The sequence below is a fragment of the Carcharhinus amblyrhynchos genome, chromosome 24 (genome assembly GCF_965287045.1).
Source record: "Carcharhinus amblyrhynchos chromosome 24, sCarAmb.v2.hapA, whole genome shotgun sequence".
NCBI lineage: Eukaryota > Metazoa > Chordata > Chondrichthyes > Carcharhiniformes > Carcharhinidae > Carcharhinus > Carcharhinus amblyrhynchos.
This window is the reverse complement of record NC_137347.1, coordinates 20,856,084-20,876,903: the sequence shown is the minus strand read 5'-3', so window position 1 is coordinate 20,876,903 and position 20,820 is coordinate 20,856,084. Positions and strand designations below refer to the sequence as shown.

At 41.0% G+C, this 20,820-nt stretch overlaps 1 protein-coding gene across 3 annotated transcripts in view; it reads left to right on the top strand.

Moving 5' to 3' along the window:
* The window catches only part of LOC145357810 (protein argonaute-3), a 158,376-nt gene that overhangs the window by 124,775 nt on the left and 12,781 nt on the right, over nt 1-20,820 (top strand). For all 3 annotated transcript variants that reach the window (XR_013889371.1, XM_080211327.1, XM_080211328.1), the window contains 8 exons: nt 2,968-2,997; nt 3,813-3,946; nt 4,091-4,275; nt 7,214-7,373; nt 9,566-9,656; nt 11,408-11,602; nt 13,187-13,321; nt 13,501-13,602. Coding sequence is in view for 2 of the 3 variants with exons in the window: in XM_080211327.1 (XP_080067453.1) it covers nt 2,968-2,997; nt 3,813-3,946; nt 4,091-4,275; nt 7,214-7,373; nt 9,566-9,656; nt 11,408-11,602; nt 13,187-13,321; nt 13,501-13,602 (1,032 nt within the window). In the remaining variant the exon portion in view is untranslated. The remainder of the gene's footprint in view (nt 1-2,967; nt 2,998-3,812; nt 3,947-4,090; nt 4,276-7,213; nt 7,374-9,565; nt 9,657-11,407; nt 11,603-13,186; nt 13,322-13,500; nt 13,603-20,820) is intronic.

Here is a 20,820-nt window from a genome sequence, read left to right as displayed (position 1 = left end):
TGAGAGGAGATCTCATTGAGACGTATAAGATGATGAATGGGATGGATAGGATAGAGGTGGAAAGACTCTTCCCACTCAAAAAAGACAATAGGACTAGGGGGCACAGCCTCAAGATAAAAGGGGGGCGGTTTAGAACGGAGTTGAGGAGGAACTTCTTCACTCAAAGGGTGGTGAATCTCTGGAATTCTCTGCCCATTGAAGTCGTGGAGGCTGCCTCGCTAAATATTTTTAAGACGCGGGTTGATGGGTTTTTGATAGGAGAGGGGATTAAGGGTTATGGGGAGAGGGCGGGAAAGTGGAACTGAGCCACGACAGATCAGCCATGATCTTATTGAATGGCGGGGCAGGCTCGAAGGGCTGGATGGCCTACTCCTGCTCCTATTTCTTATGTTCTTATTATGTTCTTATCAATTCTCTGATAACCATGCTTTCCAGCTCCATGGCTCTGTATTGGTACAACTCAGGATAATGAAGTACTCTATTGAACATGGTGACTGTTCTCGAAGAACTGCGCAGTCTTAAATGATTTTGTTTGTAAAATATTTGAACCACTATTTACTTTGGGGAAGGGAATCAAATGCGAAATTTACTTAAGAATTCTGTTGAGGTAAAAAATGTGACTGTATTAATCCCTTAAAGTTCACTATTTTTGTTTTTTTAATTGTAATTTCACATTTTGTATTTATTTGCTCTTTCCCTTTAAGTCTCCACAGAATCCCCTGACAAGATGGCAGTGTCACAGTTTTTAACACTTCAAAAATTTGAGAGAAAAGCCCTCCATCTGGTGATGTGGTTGTGGTTGTTAAAATAGGAAATTTTCTTTGAGTGAGGATTTCTAGGCACAAACCCAAGGAAGGCCCACCTGTCAACTAGTTGGCTCTTCAAAGTGCCACCCAATTATTTCAATTACATAAGGGTTGATATAATTATTGATTCTTCCCATCTGATTAAATTAAAATCCTATAGTGCAGAAGGAGGCCATTTGGCCCATTGAGTCTGCACTGACCATAATCCCACCCAGGCCCTATCCCCATAACCCCATGCAATTTACCCTAGCTAGAACCCCTGACACTAAGGGGCCGTTTAGCATGGCCAATCCACGTAACCCGCACGTCTTTAGACTGGGAGGTACCCGGAGCACCTGGAGATAACCCATGCAGACACAGGGAGAATGTACAAACTCCACACTGACAGTGACCCAAGCAGGGAATCGAACCCAGTGTTCCTGGTGCCATGAAGCTAACCATTGTGCCGCCCTTGTGACAGGACAAAATTTAATAACATAAAAATTATAATGGTAACATAGTTCCTGTCGTAATTGTCCTGGGACTACTTTAGAATTCATGTCTGCAAATAATCCATGACCTCTTGAGGTGACTTTTCTTGCATTTTGTACCTTGTGATGTGCAAAATCCAATTTTGTACACTGAAGCCCAAAACTATAATAAAATAAACAAATACACCAGGAATATGCCAATAATTAAATTGTATTGAACTGCATAATCGTCTGTGATTTATCTTGACCTATGAAGAGTGGATAGAGGATTGGTTGTCAAATAGGAGGCAGAGAGTGGGGGTCAACGGGTGCTATTCGGATTGGCGGATGGTGACTAGTGGAGTGCCCCAGGGGTCGGTGCTGGGGCCTCAGCTTTTTACCATTTATATAGATGATCTGGAGGAGGGAACCGAGTGTAGGGTGTCGAAATTTGCTGATGACACCAAGATTGGGGGAACGGCAAATTGTGCGGAGGGTGTGGAGAGTCTGCAGAAGGATCTAGATAGGCTGGGCGAATGGGCCAGGAAATGGCAAATGGAATTTAATGTTGGCAAGTGTGAAGTGGTCCACTTTGGTAGGAAGAATGGTCGGAAGGACTATTACTTACGGGGCAAAAAACTGCAGCAGGCGACGGTGCAGAGGGACCTCGGGGTCCTTGTGCATGAGTCGCAAAAACCCAGCTTGCAGGTGCAGCAGGTGGTCAGGAAGGCGAATGGGATGCTGGCCTTCATAGCGAAGGGGATTGAATATAAAAGTAGGGAGGTCTTGCTGCAGCTGTATAGGGCATTGGTGAGGGCGCAACTGGAGTACTGTGTGCATTTTTGGGCGCCGCACCTGCGCAAAGATATTTTGGCCTTGGAGGGAGTGCAGAGGAGGTTTACTAGGCTGATACCGGAGTTGAGGGGGTTGAGCTATGAGGAGAGGCTGAATAAACTGGGCTTGTACTCGTTAGAGTTTAGAAGAATGAGAGGAGATCTCATTGAGACGTATAAGATGATGAATGGGATGGATAGGATAGAGGTGGAGAGACTCTTCCCACTCAAAAAAGACAGTAGGACTAGGGGGCACGGCCTCAAGATAAAGGTGGGAGGGGGGGGGGGCGGTTTAGAACGGAGTTGAGGAGGAACTTCTTCACTTAAAGGGTGGTGAATCTCTGGAATTCTCTGCCCATTGAAGTGGTGGAGGCTGCCTCGCTAAATATTTTTAAGACGTGGGTTGATGGGTTTTTGATAAGAGAGGGGATTAAGGATTATGGGGAGAGGGCGGGAAAGTGGAACTGAGCCACGACAGATCAGCCATGATCTTATTGAATGGCGGGGCAGGCTCGAAGGGCTAGATGGCCTACTCCTGCTCCTATTTCTTATGTTATTATGAGCCATTATTCAAGTCTTTTAAAAATCTCTTTGAGCAAGACTGTAACTTTTCTAGTAGTCTTTTTTTTTACCTTTAAGACTGCAATAGAAAATATATGCCAAGGTAAAATTACATTCTAATGTTATATACGCTGGAGTTAAATTTTGTACCTTGTTTATGTGTATTCCTTAAATTCACTTTGCCCAGTACGTGAGTGTGTCTTGATGTACAATGTTCAGAGGGTGAATGATATCTTGGATGTGTGTTGAATCTATTTTTCAACAAGTTATGTGATGATATTCCTGGTACATACTGAGATGAAATATCTTGTTTTACAGGTGGAACCAAGTCATTTCAGATTACAGACTGTAAGTAACTAAGGGTGGCTAAATGAGCAGCATGATGTAGTTTCAAAATATCTTAAGTTAAATACAAGTGTACAATGTTCGTTACACAGCATCAGATCTTCTGTGCTTGCATTATCAACCAATTTTCTGGTAAAAAGCTTTAATCACATTGAACAGTCAGCATATACGTTAGTGAGAAAGATTCTGAAAGCACAGTGAATGAAATACATTAATGCAAAAGTAAATGTAGATGCTAGATATCCGAAATAAAAAATGAAAATGCCAGAAATACTCAGCAGGTCAGATAACATCTATGATATAATGTTGGTCGTGGCATCATGCTGCAGATGGCAGAAAAAGCAGTGGACAATCCGTTGAGTGTGGAGGCTGATGGGTGAAAGATGAGTAGCCTATATGGAAGTGGTTTTTGAAACATGAGCAAATAAAAGTAAATTATTTTGCCAAGTTCACACCTTCATTCTGACTGTAAACTGCTGCCTTATCTATATTTCAGTTGAAAAAGTGTATCTAAAATGCAAATCCCATCAATAGTTTGATACTCGTCTCACCAGTTATGCACAGACATTTCAAGTCAGCAGCCCAAGCACATAGCTCAAACCTTCTTGAATAATGTTTTAAAAATTTTATATTGATGAACAGATTCAGAATCATTTGGCAAAGACCTTTTTTATATTTTGTGTTTCTGTTTGTGAAAGTTGCATAAATATTATTTGGCCATTTCATATTCTGAACATATTTGAATTGCATAAGATTTTCATTTTGGAAAAAAGTGAGGTTGACATGATTTTTTTTAATCAACTTCTTCCCCTCTGCAGAATCGAACAGTTGCTACTCCAAGTCATGGTGTTTGGGATATGCGAGGGAAACAGTTCCATACCGGAGTTGAAATCAAAATGTGGGCGATAGCATGTTTTGCAGCACAAAGACAATGTAGAGAAGAAGTACTTAAGTAAGATGAAGCTTCCTGTGACTTTAAATGTTTAGTTCCAGCTAGATACTTCTAAACAAAGTAATTGCTTTGAAAAGCCTTAAATTTGTAGAATTACAGTCTTAATTGCATTGAATTGACAATAATTTACAACTGCCTTCTTAGGAGTTTTACTGACCAGCTGCGGAAAATATCTAAAGACGCAGGGATGCCTATTCAGGGCCAACCATGTTTCTGTAAATATGCACAGGGAGCTGACAGTGTGGAGCCGATGTTCAGGCATCTGAAGAACACCTATTCAGGACTCCAGCTTGTCATTGTCATTCTACCTGGAAAAACGCCTGTCTACGGTAACAAAATATTCTTGAAATTTGTAGTTGCACTTACCTGTTCTAATTTGAAGATTTTTATCCTTTCCTGATATACAGTTCCATGGCCATTAATTTCCCTGAAGCACCTCATCCAAGTGTCATTGTGTGCAAGCCATGGCTGCGAGTAAGAGCAAGCATTTTGAACATCACAGTAATGCGTGCTTTTCTTCTTACTCTAGGTTAACCTGCACTTCCAGCAGCTATGAATGATCAGACACAGCAAACATGATTTATTTTAGCCCCCCCAACCTTTGTCCCATGAATTCTGCAACCAATTGCCTCAGTCGGCAGAATTTAATGCCCTTCTCCATGGCAAATTTGTTGCTGGGAGAATGCATTTGCTTAGGCAGCTGGAGATCACACCAACTTCCCACTCTGCCCCAATTAAGTCTGGCACAGGCTAGCAGACCACATTCCTGTCCCGCTATCATTTGAGACTCTTGAGTGGGGTCTTATCCTGCAGCAGCTGCTGCAATTGCCACGAAGGAAACCTGAAAAACAAACCCTATTGGAGTCTTTTGTAGGCTCCCATGCTGTCATAGGGTAGGCAGTGTTGCCTGGCTTCACCCTCTCTTAAGCACAGGCTTAACCCTCCACTCACATTGTCTGTACTGTTAAGACTTGATTTCCTGTAAAGACTCTCATTCCAACTATTATCTTGTAAATTGAGTTTGTGTCTATATATGCCCTGTTTGTGAACACAGCTCCCATTCACCTGATGACGGGGCAGTGCTCCTAAAGTTTGTGGCTGTGCTACCAAATAACCTGTTGGACTTTAACCTGATCTTGTGAGACTTCCTACTGTGCTAACTGAGCAAAGTAAAAAGTCTGACAACACCAGGTTTAAGTCCAACCGATTTATTTGATAGTACGCTCACTAGCTTTCGGGGTTAGTCCCTTCGTCAGGTGAATGGAGAGTTCTGGCCTCAGACAGAATCTTCAACTGATGCTATACACTAGATACATCGATGACATTTTCTTCCTTTGGCCTCATGGAGAACAATCACTGAAACAACTATGAGGACATCAACAAGTTCCATCCCACCATCAGACTCACCATGGACTATTCCCCAGAATCAGTTGCATTCTTGGACACATGCATCTCCATCAAGGACAGTTACCTTAGCACCTCACTGTACCGCAAGCCCCCAGACAACCTCACAATGCTCCACTTCCCCGGCTTCCATCCTAACCATGTTAAAGAAGCCATCCCCTATGGACAAGCCCTCCGTATACACAGGCTTTGCTCAGATGAGGAAGATTGTGACAGACACCTCCAGACGCTGAAAGATGCCCTCATAAGAACAGAATATGGCACTCAACTCATCGATCAACAGTTCCGATGCACCACAGCAAAAAACCGCACCGATCTCCTCAGAATACAAACACGGGACACAGTGGACAGAGTACCCTTCGTCGTCCAGTACTTCCCCGGAGCGGAGAAGTTACGACATCTTCTCCGGAGTCTTCAACATATCATTGATGAAGACGAACATCTCGCCAGGGCCATCCGCACACCCCCACTTCTTGCTTTCAGACAACCACGCAACCTCAAACAGACCATTGTTCGCAGCAAACTACCCAGCCTTCAGGAGAACAGTGACCACAATACCACACAACTCTGCCACAGCAACCTCTGCAAGACATGCTGGATCATCGACACGGATGACATCATCACACGTGAGAATACCATCCACCAGGTACAAGGTAAATACTCTTGCAACTCGGCCAACGTTGTCCACCTGATACGTTGCAAGAAAGGATGTCCCGAAGCATGGTACGTTGGGGAGACCATGCAGACGCTACGACAACAGATGAATGAACATCGCTCGACAGTCACCAGGCAAGACTGTTCCCTTCTGGTTGGCGAACACTTCAGTGGTCACGGGCATTCAGCCCCTGACCTTCGGGTAAGCATTCTCCAAGGCGGCCTTCACAACAGCGCAGAGTCGCTGAGCAGAGACTGATAGCCAAGTTCCACACACATGAGGACGGTCTCAACAAGGATCTTGGGTTCATGTCGCACTATCTGTAACCTCCGTGACTTGCCTGGGTTTGCAAAACCTCACTTACTGTCCTGCCTGGAGACAATACACATCTCTTTAACCTGTGATCAGTGCTCCTTCCACTCACGTTGGCCACTTTAAGACTTGAACAGCAGGTTAGGTGTAAAGATTTGCATTCTAATCAGTAATCTGTAAACTGTCTGTGCTTTATATCCTCTGTCTGAGGCCAGAACTCTCCGTTCACCTGACGAAGGGACTAATCCCGAAAGCTAGTGAGTGTACTATCAAATAAATCGGTTGGACTTAAACCTGGTGTTGTCAGACTTTTTACTGTGTTTACCCCAGTCCAACGCCAGCATATCCACATCATGACTAACTGAGCAAAGGCAGTGATGCTCCAGAGTATTAGAAGAATGCATAAGTGAAACAGCATACTGGAGTTTTCTTCCGGTGTTTACTCAGTTGTGTTAAACTTTCAAAATTTTAATCGCTATCGTTTTTTTCAATGTTCATATTGAGAAAACTTTGTTTACCACTAGGCATTCACTATTTTTTAGCTAATCAAATTAAGATAGGATGTTTTTCATATACTGTTTAAGATTTAATAAAAATGGCACCAGAACCCCTACTGTTTACACAAATTTATTATAAAGGTGTTTTAGCCAGGAGCATTAGTGATTGGTGAAGTGGAGTATTCACATTCTTGGCCATGAAGTGCTAGAAATAAATCTCCCATCTATCTTGTCACACACTACAACTTTTATTCCTACAGAAGATCAGTTGACTGGAGATTCAGGTAACTTTGTTACAGATAATCTGAATGCCCTCTTTTGGGGAACGGCAGTTAACTTGCTGAAAAGGAACAGATGTTAAAAAATGAAGAAATCTCAATGCATTCACCTTTCTTTTAGCCGAGGTGAAACGTGTGGGAGATACTCTTCTGGGAATGGCTACTCAGTGTGTTCAAGTGAAGAATGTTGTTAAAACGTCTCCACAGACATTATCGAACCTCTGCCTGAAAATCAATGTGAAACTAGGTGGAATCAACAACATTCTGGTACCACATCAAAGGCAAGTGCATTTCTTTTTTACTGTGCTTAACGTCAGTCCTGCGTTAATGATCGACAACAACTTGTGTAGCACCTTTAAAGTATTGAAGTATTCAAGGCCTTTCACAGGAACATTATAAAACAAAATATTACACCAAGCAAGATAAGAAGATATTAAGTCAGATGATCAAAATGTAGGTTTTGAGGAGTATCTTAAAGGAGGCAAGATGGATAGAGAGTAGTACTGAGGATATTACAGAGCTTATGGCCGAGGCAATTGAAGACAAAGCCGCTAATGGAGCAGTTAAAATTGAGGACACTCTAGAGGCCAAAATTAGAGGAGCATGGGTATCTCAGAGTTATGGAGTTGTAGGAAATAAAAGATAGGGATGGGTGAAGCCATGGAGATATTTGAAAACCAGCTGAGAATTTTAAAATCAAGGCATTACTTCACTATGAGCCAATGTAGATCAGAATGCAAAGAGGAACAAGATTAGTTGTGAGTTAAAATGCAGCCAGCAGAGTTTTGGATGACTCAGTCTCAAAAAGAATTAAGTTTAAGCTTGATTTACTGAGTAATTTGTATTTGTTTGATTTGTCAATTTTTTTTGCCTTTTGCGAGATTTGCTGTTCTGTTGGTAATGCTGGTGTATGCTTTGACTTTATGACCAGAAAATTACTGGTTTCAGTCATAGAGTTGCATGCTACTCAAGTCTCCTGTACTGCAAAAGCTGTGCTTTGTCATATTTTGTCCAGGCATATTGACAGAAGATTGATTTATGGTTTAAAGTGCAAGTTAATATTTCTCATCTTGGGGCTAAATGAACCACACAGTCATGTAGATTATTTTGGTGGAGCAATGGCTGTGTTTCTCCACTGAGTAACTTGAGGCAGTGGATGTACAGTCAGAAATTCAATTGGGATATCTTTTTAACTTGGTGAATAAATACATGACGCACAGAGACCAGGAAGAATCCAAGTTTCACCTCTGGTTGTAGAGACTATGCTGACCTCCAAATAGGAGGCCATTAACCTGAGTATCCCCACCTAGGAAAAATCACCGTAAGTTTCTCCATCAGATCACTATTCAGTGATTCCTGCTGAAAACGGGTGAAGACAGGTTCTGGCTCGGTTGTGATACAAGTACAAATTTCTAGCGTTGACTGTCTTGAGTCCATGCATGAAATATAGTTACAAGGCTGAGATTGTAATCACACCTGTGAAACTGAAACTCATACAATCAGACATGTGGAGAAAAAACAGAGAAGATATAAAGGTTATATATGTAACTAAGTTACAACAACCATGATGCTTAAATAGGAAATTTGAACTAGGCTTGCTAGATATAATACAGGACAAAATAACTCAAGGACTTAACTTGAATTGAGCCCAATAGTGATTTTATAATCTTCTCTATCGTAGAAGTGGAAGTTTTAAAGTCAAGAATCACATGAATGAGAGGGTAGTTACTCAGGCAGCAGATTAGTGGCCGTTAGCATGGTTTACAGTGTAGTTGATCTTCTCTTAACGCTTACTGGCATTAAAATCGATCTTTTTCAATTGAGAGTTTTCTAGTTAAGACAACTATGTTTCTACTAATACCCTTCCAGCCAGTGATGTCAAATATTCGAAGGGAAAGGGAAGATAGAGATAGGAGTTGGAGCACCTGAATATGTATACAAGAACACATTTTGACTGGAAGTAAAAAAAGAATGGATGCGGTTATTGATAGCTTCTCACTAGTGTTTTTGCTGTAGATTGTTAAGAGTTCGTTTTCAATATTTACATTGTTTCACGCATAAGATGGTTGCCTTCTCTGTGACCTAATTCACATGACTCTGATATCACTAGCATATAGTATGGTTTTCATCCAGATTATATTTACTGATTCTTGTCACACCAGCATGAAACTGGTGCCTGCAGAAGTAAATGTTTATGCTGGAGTTAAATTTCAGCAGGCTATACATTACATCTACCACATATTCCATTCAATCACAACCTTTGGTTTTCTATATTACGATGGATGTTGGAATTAGAATAATACCATTACAGCACATTTAAGTAGCTTGCAAGTACTCAAATTCTGACCAGATTCTGCAAATGATGTATAAGTAAATTTTCCAGAAACAAACTGTGGCTACAATTGTGTTAAATCTGTTGTGATTGTGAACAGACCATTTAAAAACTGTCTATTTCTTCATTTTATGTCTGTAGACCATCTGTGTTCCAGCAGCCTGTGATATTCCTGGGAGCTGATGTCACACATCCACCAGCTGGAGATGGCAAAAAACCCTCCATTGCTGCTGTAAGTATTCACTTGTACACATTTTGTTTTGACAATACTCTCTCATGTTATGCGCTGTGGCGGGGGAAGTGTAGTGTGCGCAAGTGCAGATTCTGTACTTTTGAATATTGTTTGTGGGTAAAGGAACATGTTAGGTTGTTTTTTTAAATTTAGCACTTGAATTTTCCAGGCATATTTTGGAATTTGATCAGCTAGTTAAAGGGCATGTTGATATTAAGACCGCCCACCTTGTATTTGATGGGGATCATTTGTGGGGAGCTTGGAATAAATAGAAGGATGTATCAGTTCCAGAAATGATGTACTCCATTTACACTGCATAATTAGCCCTCTTAATTTGCTTGCCCAGGATGGAGGATCATTTTCAGGTTGGCAAGTATAACTAGTGGAGTGCCGAAGGGATCAGTGCTAAGCCTTAACTATTTACAATCTATATCAATGACTTGGATGACGGGACTGAATATGCAGCTGCCAAATTTGCTGGTGGCATAGCGATAGGTAGGAGAGGGCATAAAGTGTCTGCAAAGGGATATAGATAGGTTGAGTGAGTGGTCAAAAAAATGGAAAGGATAGAATATAATGTCAGAATCAATGGACCTATTTACTTTGGCAGGAGGAACAGAAAAACAGTATACTATTTAAATAGATTACAGAACTGTGGTACGGAGGGATCTGGGCAACCTCTCCCTCTTTCTCCCTCGCCCCCCTCCTTTTCTCCTCTCTCCCTCGCCCCCCTCCTTTTCTCCTCTCTCCCTCGCCCCCCTCCTTTTCTCCTCTCTCCCTCGCCCCCCTCCTTTTCTCCTCTCTCCCTCGCCCCCCTCCTTTTCTCCTCTCTCCCTCGCCCCCCTCCTTTTCTCCTCTCTCCCTCGCCCCCCTCCTTTTCTCCTCTCTCCCTCGCCCCCCTCCTTTTCTCCTCTCTCCCTCGCCCCCCTCCTTTTCTCCTCTCTCCCTCGCCCCCCTCCTTTTCTCCTCTCTCCCTCGCCCCCCTCCTTTTCTCCTTTTCTCCTCTCTCCCTCGCCCCCCCTCCTTTTCTCCTCTCTCCCTTGCCCCCCTCCTTTTCTCCTCTCTCCCTCGCCCCCCCCCCCCCCCTCTTTTCTCCTCTCTCCCCCCCCCCCCTTTCTCCCTTCTCCTCTGTCGCCCCCAACTCAACCCAGGGGCAATGATTCAACAACTCATGGTTTTATGAAACTCCCAATCCAGGGCTGCACCTGGGGCCTAGCCTATGTCCCAGATGACTGACTGAGTCAGTAAGTGTGAAAATTAACCCTGTATTTTCCAGTGATGATGCAGAGGGGCAGCATGTTGATGAGAAGCAGGAGTGGACTAATTATCAATCCTTGAGTAACATCAGAAGCTACAATACAAGAGGGGGGGAGCAGAAGCAAGTGATTATCTGGCTACAATTTGATAAGAAAGGGGAAGAGAGATCCTGACTGGTTGACCAGGGAGAGACATGGAGAAGATAGTGTTGTCAACCATGTCAAAGAATACAACATGTCAAGAAAGATAAGGTGGGAAAGTTTATCTTTGACGCAGTCAGTTTGCGCATGATGAAAAAAAATTCACCTCTCTCCAACTTTTACATTTTAGCTGAAAGGCAGCCTAATGTTCTGTCTTATCACTGGTATCTCCATCCATGTATATGCAAATCTGTCTATCAGAAGCCTTTTATTATTCAGCCCCCCAGTATTGTTCATAAACAGAGTATCAGTTGTTGATCAGTCTATATGTAATTGTCTCATTGCCATTTCTAGGTTGTAGGCAGTATGGATGCCCACCCTAGTCGTTACTGCGCCACTGTGCGTGTTCAGAGACCCCGACAGGAGATCATTCAAGATCTGGCTTCGATGGTTCGCGAGCTTCTCATCCAGTTTTACAAATCAACTCGTTTTAAGCCCACACGAATTATATTTTACCGGGATGGTGTCTCTGAGGGGCAATTCCGTCAGGTCAGTGTAGCTCGTAAACAACTGTTTTAATCAGTTGTAATCCTGTGTTCAAAGCTTACGGAATGAAAGTTTCGAGCTAATTCAAGACAAATTGTGCTACAAATCCTGGACTTCAGCCAGCACCAAAAATATGAATTATATGTGACAACAAAGTTATACTGAATATTTTGCTTTGCCAGTTTGCTGCTGGAATGAAGAATGCAATCCTATTTCCTCCATGGGGTTGAATGCTAACTCCCAAAACATCTGGAACAAGGCCAGAACCTACCTACTTCTGATTTTAATGGAGGTGGGACAAGGGATAGGCCCTGCTCACAGGAAGTGAATTGGTCATTCAAAAATAATTTGTTTTTGAAAATCATTCTTAATTGCAGCAATTAACAGGGTTTCCTTGGAAACTTAGCAGTTTAAAGAAGGTGAGAAGGGTTGAATCCATGAAGCAAATATATTTACAGCCAGGTCCAGCAGCCTATTTAATAACTCCTGCTCCCGTCATCCCACCAATTTCAACTGGCCATGAGCCTCCATGGGGCCTTCTCGTGATCAAGACTCCTCCCAATCACCATAGGACAACCCTTTGCCACAATAGCACAACGGTCTCTCACTTTCCCACTATACCTACCTTTTCTGGAAGGTTCCCACCCAAGAAGTCGCCATTCTGTCAATCAGGCTGGAAATCCTTAACCTGTCAATATGATTGGAAACTCCACAGGGGAAGAAAGCTATCCTACCCTTCCTGGCTCCAACCAGATCAGCGCCATCCCTTCCTGCCACCAGTACTCACAGAATATACCTCCAGACTAAAATCCAGACCATGATAGTTCAATAGTATTAGTATCCTTGACCTTTATGGAGAGGCTAGGTCTAAATATTGCTGTCAAAACTCTAGTTGAGGCGTTATCATAGAGAATGCACTAGGAAAGAGAATTGTGCAAAGACTTGCACAAACAACCAATTTAAGATTATTAGTTGGACTCAGTGAATGAGGCTCATTTATGTGTGCTAGAAAGTATATTGAAACATTGGGCCTGTCCTTTGCAAACAGAAAAAATCTATCCACAAATTGCTCATTTTTCAACTAAGCAAAAGCAGCCTAATAATTAAAGCAAAATATTCTGGATGCTGGGATTGAAATAAAAACCAAGTGCTGGAAAACTCAGCAGGTCTGGCAGCATCTGTTAAGAAAGAAAAAGTTGATGTTTCAAGTCAATCTGGCTCTACTTCAGAACAAGCAGCCATTTCCTAGTTTGTTTCCCCGTGGCAATGCCTTCACCAGTCGGAGTCAACCTGCCTGGTCTGAATTCAAACAAAAGCTTGGCAGGTAACTGTTCATTAATGCATTCTCTGTGGCAACACCTCAACCAATCCAAGTCCACTTGCCAACCATTCAGCACCACCTTGTGTTGTATAAATGTTTGTTTCATTTGACAATTATTCTTGCAAATCTGTCCTGATGAGTGCAATGTAGTAAAGCTTCAACAGCATGTCTCTTTTATAAGCAATACTCAAGTCCTGTACTGTCAAGAGACAATGTTTAGCTGGACTTTTTCCATCAATCATACTTTATTTGCTTTTGTGCTGTAGGTATTGTACTGTGAACTACTGGCAATTCGAGAAGCCTGTATCAGCCTTGAAAAAGACTATCAGCCTGGCATCACATATATTGTTGTGCAAAAACGTCATCACACTCGACTGTTCTGTGCTGATAAGAATGAGAGGGTAAGAACTGGCACCTGAATCACCTGTGATCCATTTGGTTTGGGGAATTGTGTAACATGAGCTGCCTCTTCAACTATCCATTGAATTCAACAAATTACCCTTATAAAGACCCGAATATGAACTTGTATATAATATTTGGTGCTGCCTAACAACATTTGTTTATTCTCTCTATCTGAAAGGTTGGGAGAAGTGGAAATATTCCAGCAGGAACAACCGTAGACACAGATATCACCCACCCATATGAATTTGATTTTTATCTCTGCAGCCATGCTGGGATACAGGTATGGGATGCAAGCAAGATAACTTACTATGTGTACTACTGAGGGATAAAGGTGAAAAGAGCATAGAAGTATTTTTCAGTATTTTTTCACAGGTTTACAAGTATCCATTCGGTTAAGAGGGAGGATGAATAAATAACTGGAGAACAGAGCAAATAGCAAACATCCTGCTGTCCATCATAAAACAGTGCAGTTACTGCATGGTCTCTTTTTCTTTTGTAAGCTCTCGTAGCTTTCATTTTACCTGTGTGAGCCTCAAAAGGGAACTCCTTCCAATGTAATTTATTCAGCACTGCAGGCCAAAAAGGGTGAACAAAATTTTCTGAATAAAATTCATTACAGTGAACGTGGGAACAGGTAAGCCATTCAGCCGCTGAGCATGCTCCGCCATTTAATTAAATCATGGCTGATCGTCCACTTCAAAGCCACTTTCCTGTTCTATCCCCATATCCCTTAATGTTATTGCTATGCAGAAATGTGTTGAATTATTTTCTGAGCATGCACAATGATGGAGCTTTCGTAACCTTCTGGATTCCACAATTCTCTTTGAGAGTTCCAAAGGTTCATTACTGTTAGAGTGAAGAAATTCCTCCTCATCTCAGTCTTAAATAGCCTGCCCCTTATTCTGCTACGGTATCTTCTTGTTCCAAATTCACCAGTCAGATAAAACATTCTATCTACATGTACCCTGTCACACCTGGTAAACTTCAATGAAATTGCCTCTCATTCTTTGAAACTGTAGAGACCCAGTTTTCTCAACATTACCTCATGAAACAATCAATCCTGCCACCTCAGGAATTAAATCTGGTGAACTTCAGTGGCAATCCCTCCATTGCAGGTATATCCTTTCTTGATAAGGAGACCAAAACTGTAGACAATACTTCAGGTCTTACCAAGGCTCTATACAGTTGAATGCAAGACATCTTTACTCCTGTACTCAAATATCTTTGTGGTGAATTCCTACATACTGTGTCAATTCTTAATTGTTTGCTGCACCTGCATGCTCGCTTTTACTGACTCACAAATAGAGCAACCAGGTCCATTTGGACAGCAGCACTTCCCAACATTTCAACATTGAAGAATTAATCGAGGGATTGAGTTTAGAAGTCGGGAGATAATGCTGCAACTTTATAAGACCCTTGTCAGACCCCACTTGGAGTATTGTGCGCAGTTCTGGTTGCCTCACTACAAGAAGGATGTGGAAGCTATTGAAAGGGTGCAGAGGAGATTTACAAGGATGTTGCCTGGATTGGGTGGCATGCCTTATGAGGATAGGTTGAGGGAGATGGGTCTTTTCTCCCTGGAGAGACGAAGGATGAGAGGTGACCTGATAGAGGTTTATAAGATGTTGAGAGGTATAGATAGGGTGGATTCTGAGGCTATTTCCCAGGGCTGAAATGGTCGCTACGAGAGGACACAGGTTTAAGGTGCTGGGGAGTAGGTACAGGGAGATGTCAGGGGTAAGTTTTTCACTCGGTGGTGAGTGAGTGGAATCAGCTGCCGTTGATGGTGGTGGAGGTGAACTCGCTGAGGTCTTTTAAGAGACTTCTGGATGAGTACATGGGATCTAATGGGATTGAGGGTTATAGACAGGCCCGGTAGGTAGGGATATGATCGGCGCAATTTGTGTGCCAAAGGGCCTGTTTGTGCTCTAGTGTTCTATATTCCATCTGCCATGTTCTTACCCATTCACTTAGCCTGTCTAAGTCCCTTTGAAGCCTCTTTGCATCCTTCTTGTACCTTACGTTCCCATTTAGATTTCTGCCATCAGTAAATTTAGAAATGTTACATTTGGTCCCCACATCCAAATCACTTATATAGATTGTGAGCAGCTGTGGGCCGCAGCACTGACAGTTGTGATAGCCCACTAGTAACAGGTTGCCATTCTGAGAATGACCTCTTTATTCTTGCTCTTGATTTCAGTCTGTAAATCAATTCTCAATCCATTACCAATAAGAGAAAAATTCCAAAGCAAGAACCTACCATCCATGGTTAACTTAAATGTTAAAGACTGTATCAAGCTTAAAAGAAAAAGTATATAATTTGGCTAGAAATATGAAGACAAAAAGTAAGTTATGTTTAAATAAGGAAAGAGTTAATGAAGTGAGAATTGGTTTTGTCAAAAGTGCAAATGGAAAATTTGATAATGGAAAGTATGGAAATGGCAGATGAATTGAACAGGTATTTTGCATTTGTCTTCACTTCAGACAATGCAACCAACAACCCAGAAGCAGCTGTGATTCAGGAAATGGGAGGGAGGGAGAAACTCAAAAATTCCAATCACCAGGGAAGTGGTATTGAGTGGTATTGTTGGGGCTGAGAGCTGGCAAATTCCCAAGTCCAGTGGACTTCATCCTAGAGTCTTGAAAGAAGTGACTTGTGAGACAGTTGATGCATTGGTTTTAATTTTCCAAAACGCTCTATATTTGGAAAAAGTTCCATTAGGTTGGAAATAAGCAAACTAACCCCTTTATTCAAAAAACGAGACAGACAGAAAGCAGGAAACTACAAGTCGGCTAACCTAAAATCTGACTTCGGAAAATGCTGGAAGGAATTATTAAAGATGTTATTGGCATTGCACTTGGAAAACTTTGTGGCAATCGGGCAGAGTCAGTGTGAATTTGTGAAAGGAAAATCACATTTAACCAATTTGTTGGAGTTCTTTGAAGGCATCACATGCAATAGATAAAGGGGGATTGGTGGATGTACTGTACTTGGAGTTCCGTAAAGCATTTGATAAGGTGCGGCATCAAAGGTCATTGTGAAAAATAAAAGCTCATGATGTAGGATGCAGCATATTGGCATGGATAGAATATTGGCTGACTAACAAGAAGCAGCAAGTTAGCAAAATGGTCTTTTTCTGGTTGGCAGGATGTAATGAATGGTATGCCACAGGGATCTGTGCTGGAGCATCAACCTCTCATTATTTATATAAATGACTTGGATGAAGCAACTGAGGTATGGTTGTGAAAAATATAGGAAAGTAAATTGTGAAGTTGTTGCGTATTCGGGTTAGTTCTACTGCTTCTTCACTAACGGTGGAATAGGTTCACTTTAAGAAACTGATCATGTGATATCACTAATGTTGTCATATGCAGTTTGCACAGGCAAGCGGGCTGTCTATCTCAGCAGCTATGTTAGCATCCTTTCAATAAAGTTCTTTGTTTAAATCTTCGAGACCTGCAACCTATCTTTTAAAACTACCACAGAAGTGAACATGAGGCTACAAAGCAACATCAATAGGCTAAGTGAGTGGGCCAAGATCTGGTAAATGGAGTATAATATGAGCAAATGTGAATGATCATTTTTGGCAAAAGGAATAAAAAGAAACTTATTCTCAATATGGTGAGAGATTTCAAAGCTCTTGGGTGTAGAGGGACCTGCGTGTCCTAATACAAGAATCAAAAAAAGCTAATATGTAGGTACAGCAAGTAATTATGAAAACTAATAGAATATTAGTGTTTATTGTGAGGGGAATAAATTACAAAAGTTATGCTTCAGTTGTACAGGGCATTGATGAGACCACATCTGGAGTACTAAGTAAAATATTTGTTTCCTTACTTAAGGAAAGATCTAAATGCATTAGAAGCAGTTCAGAGAATGTTTACTAGATTAATATCAAGAATGAGTTGGGTTGTCTCATGAGGAAATGTTGAACAGGCTTGTGTCTGTTGAAATTTAGAAGAGTAAGAGGAGACTTGATTAAAACCTTTTAAGATCCTAAGGGGTTTTGATAGATTGGATGTGGAGAGGATGTTTCCTGTTGTCAGAGAGTCTAGAATTAGGGGTCACTGTTTAAAAATAAAGGTCGCCTATTTAAGACAGATAAGGAGAACTTTTTTCTGAGGATTGTGAGACTTTGGAATTTTTTTCCTCAAAAGTCAGGTGGAAGCAGATATTAGAATATCTTTAAGACAAAGCAGGGAAATTCTAGATTAATAAGGGGGATGAAAAGCGAGCAAGAATGTGGGGTTGAGGTTACCATCAGATCAGTCATGATCTATTGGCTGAGGGGCCCTACTCCTGCTCATATTTCATATGTTTATATATACCACCATAAGACCCCCAATCCCATGTTCTAATTTTGTGTTCTAATCTGTGTGGGATTTCAAATACACCACATCTACTAGTTCTCCTTTATCTATGCTGTAAGTAACATCCTCAGAAATGAACTCCAACAAATTGGTCATTAATGATTTCTCTATCATAAATCCATCTCGACGCTGCCCAATCATATTATTATTTTACAAATGTCTTGTTGTCACATCTTCTTAATAGATTCTAACATTTTCCCTATTATTGACATTAAGCTAACAGGTCCGCAGTTTGTAAAGGTAAATCATGTTTAACTAATTTGATTGAGTTTTTTGATCAAGTAACAGAGAAGGTTGAAGAGTGTAATATGGTCGATATTCTCTACATGGACTTGCAAAAAAGTTTTATAAAGTGAAGTATAATAGGCTGGTCAGTAAATTGAAGCCCATAGAATAAAAGGGACAGTGGCAGTATGCATGCAAAGTTGGCTATAGTACATGAAATAGGATAGGTGAAAGGTTGTCTTCCAGATTATAGGAAGATATTGATTGGGATTTCCAAGGCATGATTGGTATTAGGATATGATATGTATTAATGACCTCAACTTGGGTGTACAAAATTTGCGGATGATACAAAACTTGGAAGTACAGTGAACTGTGAGAAGAGTAGTGATGTACCTCAGGAACGACATAGGCTGGTGGAAATGGGGCAGACGTGGTATGAAATTTAATCCAAAAAATGTGAAGTGATGCAGTTTTTGGTAGGAAGAATGAGAAAATTCAGCATAAAATGAAAGATATAATTACAAATCGGATGCAGGAACAAAGAAACCTCGGGACATATGTGCACAAATTGTTGAATTTTGGAGAAGTGCCTTCGTGCAATGTAATCATAAGCTTGCCATAGTCATGATTTCTGATGCTATCCTTGGTGTATAAAAATTTGGGAGCAGAAGCCATTTGGAGCATAGTGTCAGCAGTGTGTAGTTGAGTGAATTTTGATTGTTGTAATAAATGGAATAATTAAAATTTTTATATGCAACTTTGACATTGGTGATTGGGTGTGTCATTATGGTTTTGAATATTCTAGTACCTTCTTCCATGGAAATGAAGGCACGTTTGAAAATAATTCGGAAATTCTTCCAGTTTCAATGCAAGACTATGAAACTGCCACAGAGCTAAACAAGAAACCTTGGATTGGGAACACACTGCCTCGAAGTGTGCTGAATGCAGATTCAATTGTGGCTTTCAAAGGGGAATTGGATAATTATCTGAAGAGACAGAAATTGCAGGGCTACAGGAAAAAGGCGGGAGGGTAGAAATAACTGGATAGCTGAGAGAGACAACATGATAATGATGGGCAGAATGGCCTTCTGTGTTGGAATCATTCTTTGATGGGTGGTGACTGGTACCCTAAGCAACCAATTAATAGGTTATGCATTGGTTTTAGTCTTTGTGTTATCTCGTACCATGGAAGAGATGCTAAACTTTCTGTCTATTCTAATGATTCATATGGAGCTGAAATATAATATATAATTTGAAGCGCGGGAATTGTAAATCATAACCACCAGAGTAGATAAACTAGTGACCTGTTGTTCACACAATGATCTTTCATAAAGGAGTTACTGCCATATTTATGTCAGTTCACATCAAGAAAATTCTTCTTTTGAGGCATTTTAATTATAAAATAGGGTGCTATATGAACCACACGTCTCAGCCCTACTTAAGTGTAACAATATTGTTAAGCAACTCCATGGGACAATTACAGCTGAAACAGGTTGACCTGGAGTGAAGTGCAAACTTTACCCATATCTTTTCATGCACCAAGTCCAGCTCATCCATCACCTCTGTGCTCACTGCCCCTGCATTGACCCCCAGTCCAACAACTCATCAAATTCAAAATTATTTTCCTGTTCAAATCCTTCCTAGCCCCTCCCAAGCTCCACAACCTCCTGCAACCCTTTGAAATCTCTGTTCCTCCACTTCTGGTATCTTGAGCATTTCCAATTTCTCATTGTCAGGCTTTCAACTTCTTAAGCCCCAAGCTCTAGAATTTTCTCTTAAGCATTTCTCTTGTTTTCTTTTAAGATGTTCCCTAAAACTTTGTCCAAGTTCGTTCAAGTTTTTGATCACATGTCCTAATATCTTGTGACAAATTTTATCTGATACCACTATTGGAAACTATCATAAGATATTTTAAGCTACAATATAAATGCAAGTTGTTGCTTTAAGAATTTTTTTAAAAACTCACTTATGGGATGTAAGTGTCATTGGCTAGGCCATCATCCCTGATTGCCCCTGACAATGGCTTGCTAGGCCATTTCAGAGGGCATTTAAGAGTCAACCACATTGCTGTGGGTCTGGAGTCACATTGGCTAGATCAGGTAAGGATGGCTGTTTTGCTTCCCTACAGTGAATCAGATGGGTTTTTACAACAATTGGCAATGGTTTCATGGCCATCATTATGCTTTTAATCCCCGATGTTTTGGAATGGGAATCAAACCCTGGTCTCTAGAACGTTACCCTGGGTCTCTGGATTACTAGTCCAGTGACAATACCACTGCTTTACTGCTGCCTCTTGTTACAGGTTTTGCATAAGCACCTTGCTGTTCTTCACATTTAGCAGCACAAGAGGCAGTTTGATCCGTCATGGCAGTATTGGCTGTTTGCAAAAACTAATCTACCCCTATTTGCCACCCTTTCCCTATACCCTTCAAAAACAATTTTTCTCAAATTCCCAGCTGTTATGAGTTCTGTTTCTATCACCCTCTGTACAAAAATTTATTCAATATACATCCTCTGTTTACTAGTGAACCTAATTTCTCCATATTCTCTTCCTCAGAATAGTTAATATTGATTAAGTAATAATACATATTGAGTGTCTCTATCAGATCTCTAAATCTTGTTTGTTGTAGTGAAAGCACCAATTTCTCTCTCTCCATCTCAGAACCACTCACCAGTATTAACTTTTTTTGTACCTGTTAACAGTCCCCAGAAATTGTTTATTTTTGTTATAACCCATCATCTGTGTATGTTTAGCATTAATGCTTTGATTTTGTGCTTAAATTAATTCTCTTTATAAAACCATGGATCCCAACTCCCTGGTTTTATTAACTTCTACTTTTGAATACTATACAGCCAAAGTTTTACCAGTATGTAACTTGGCCCATGCTACTGTGCTGACTAA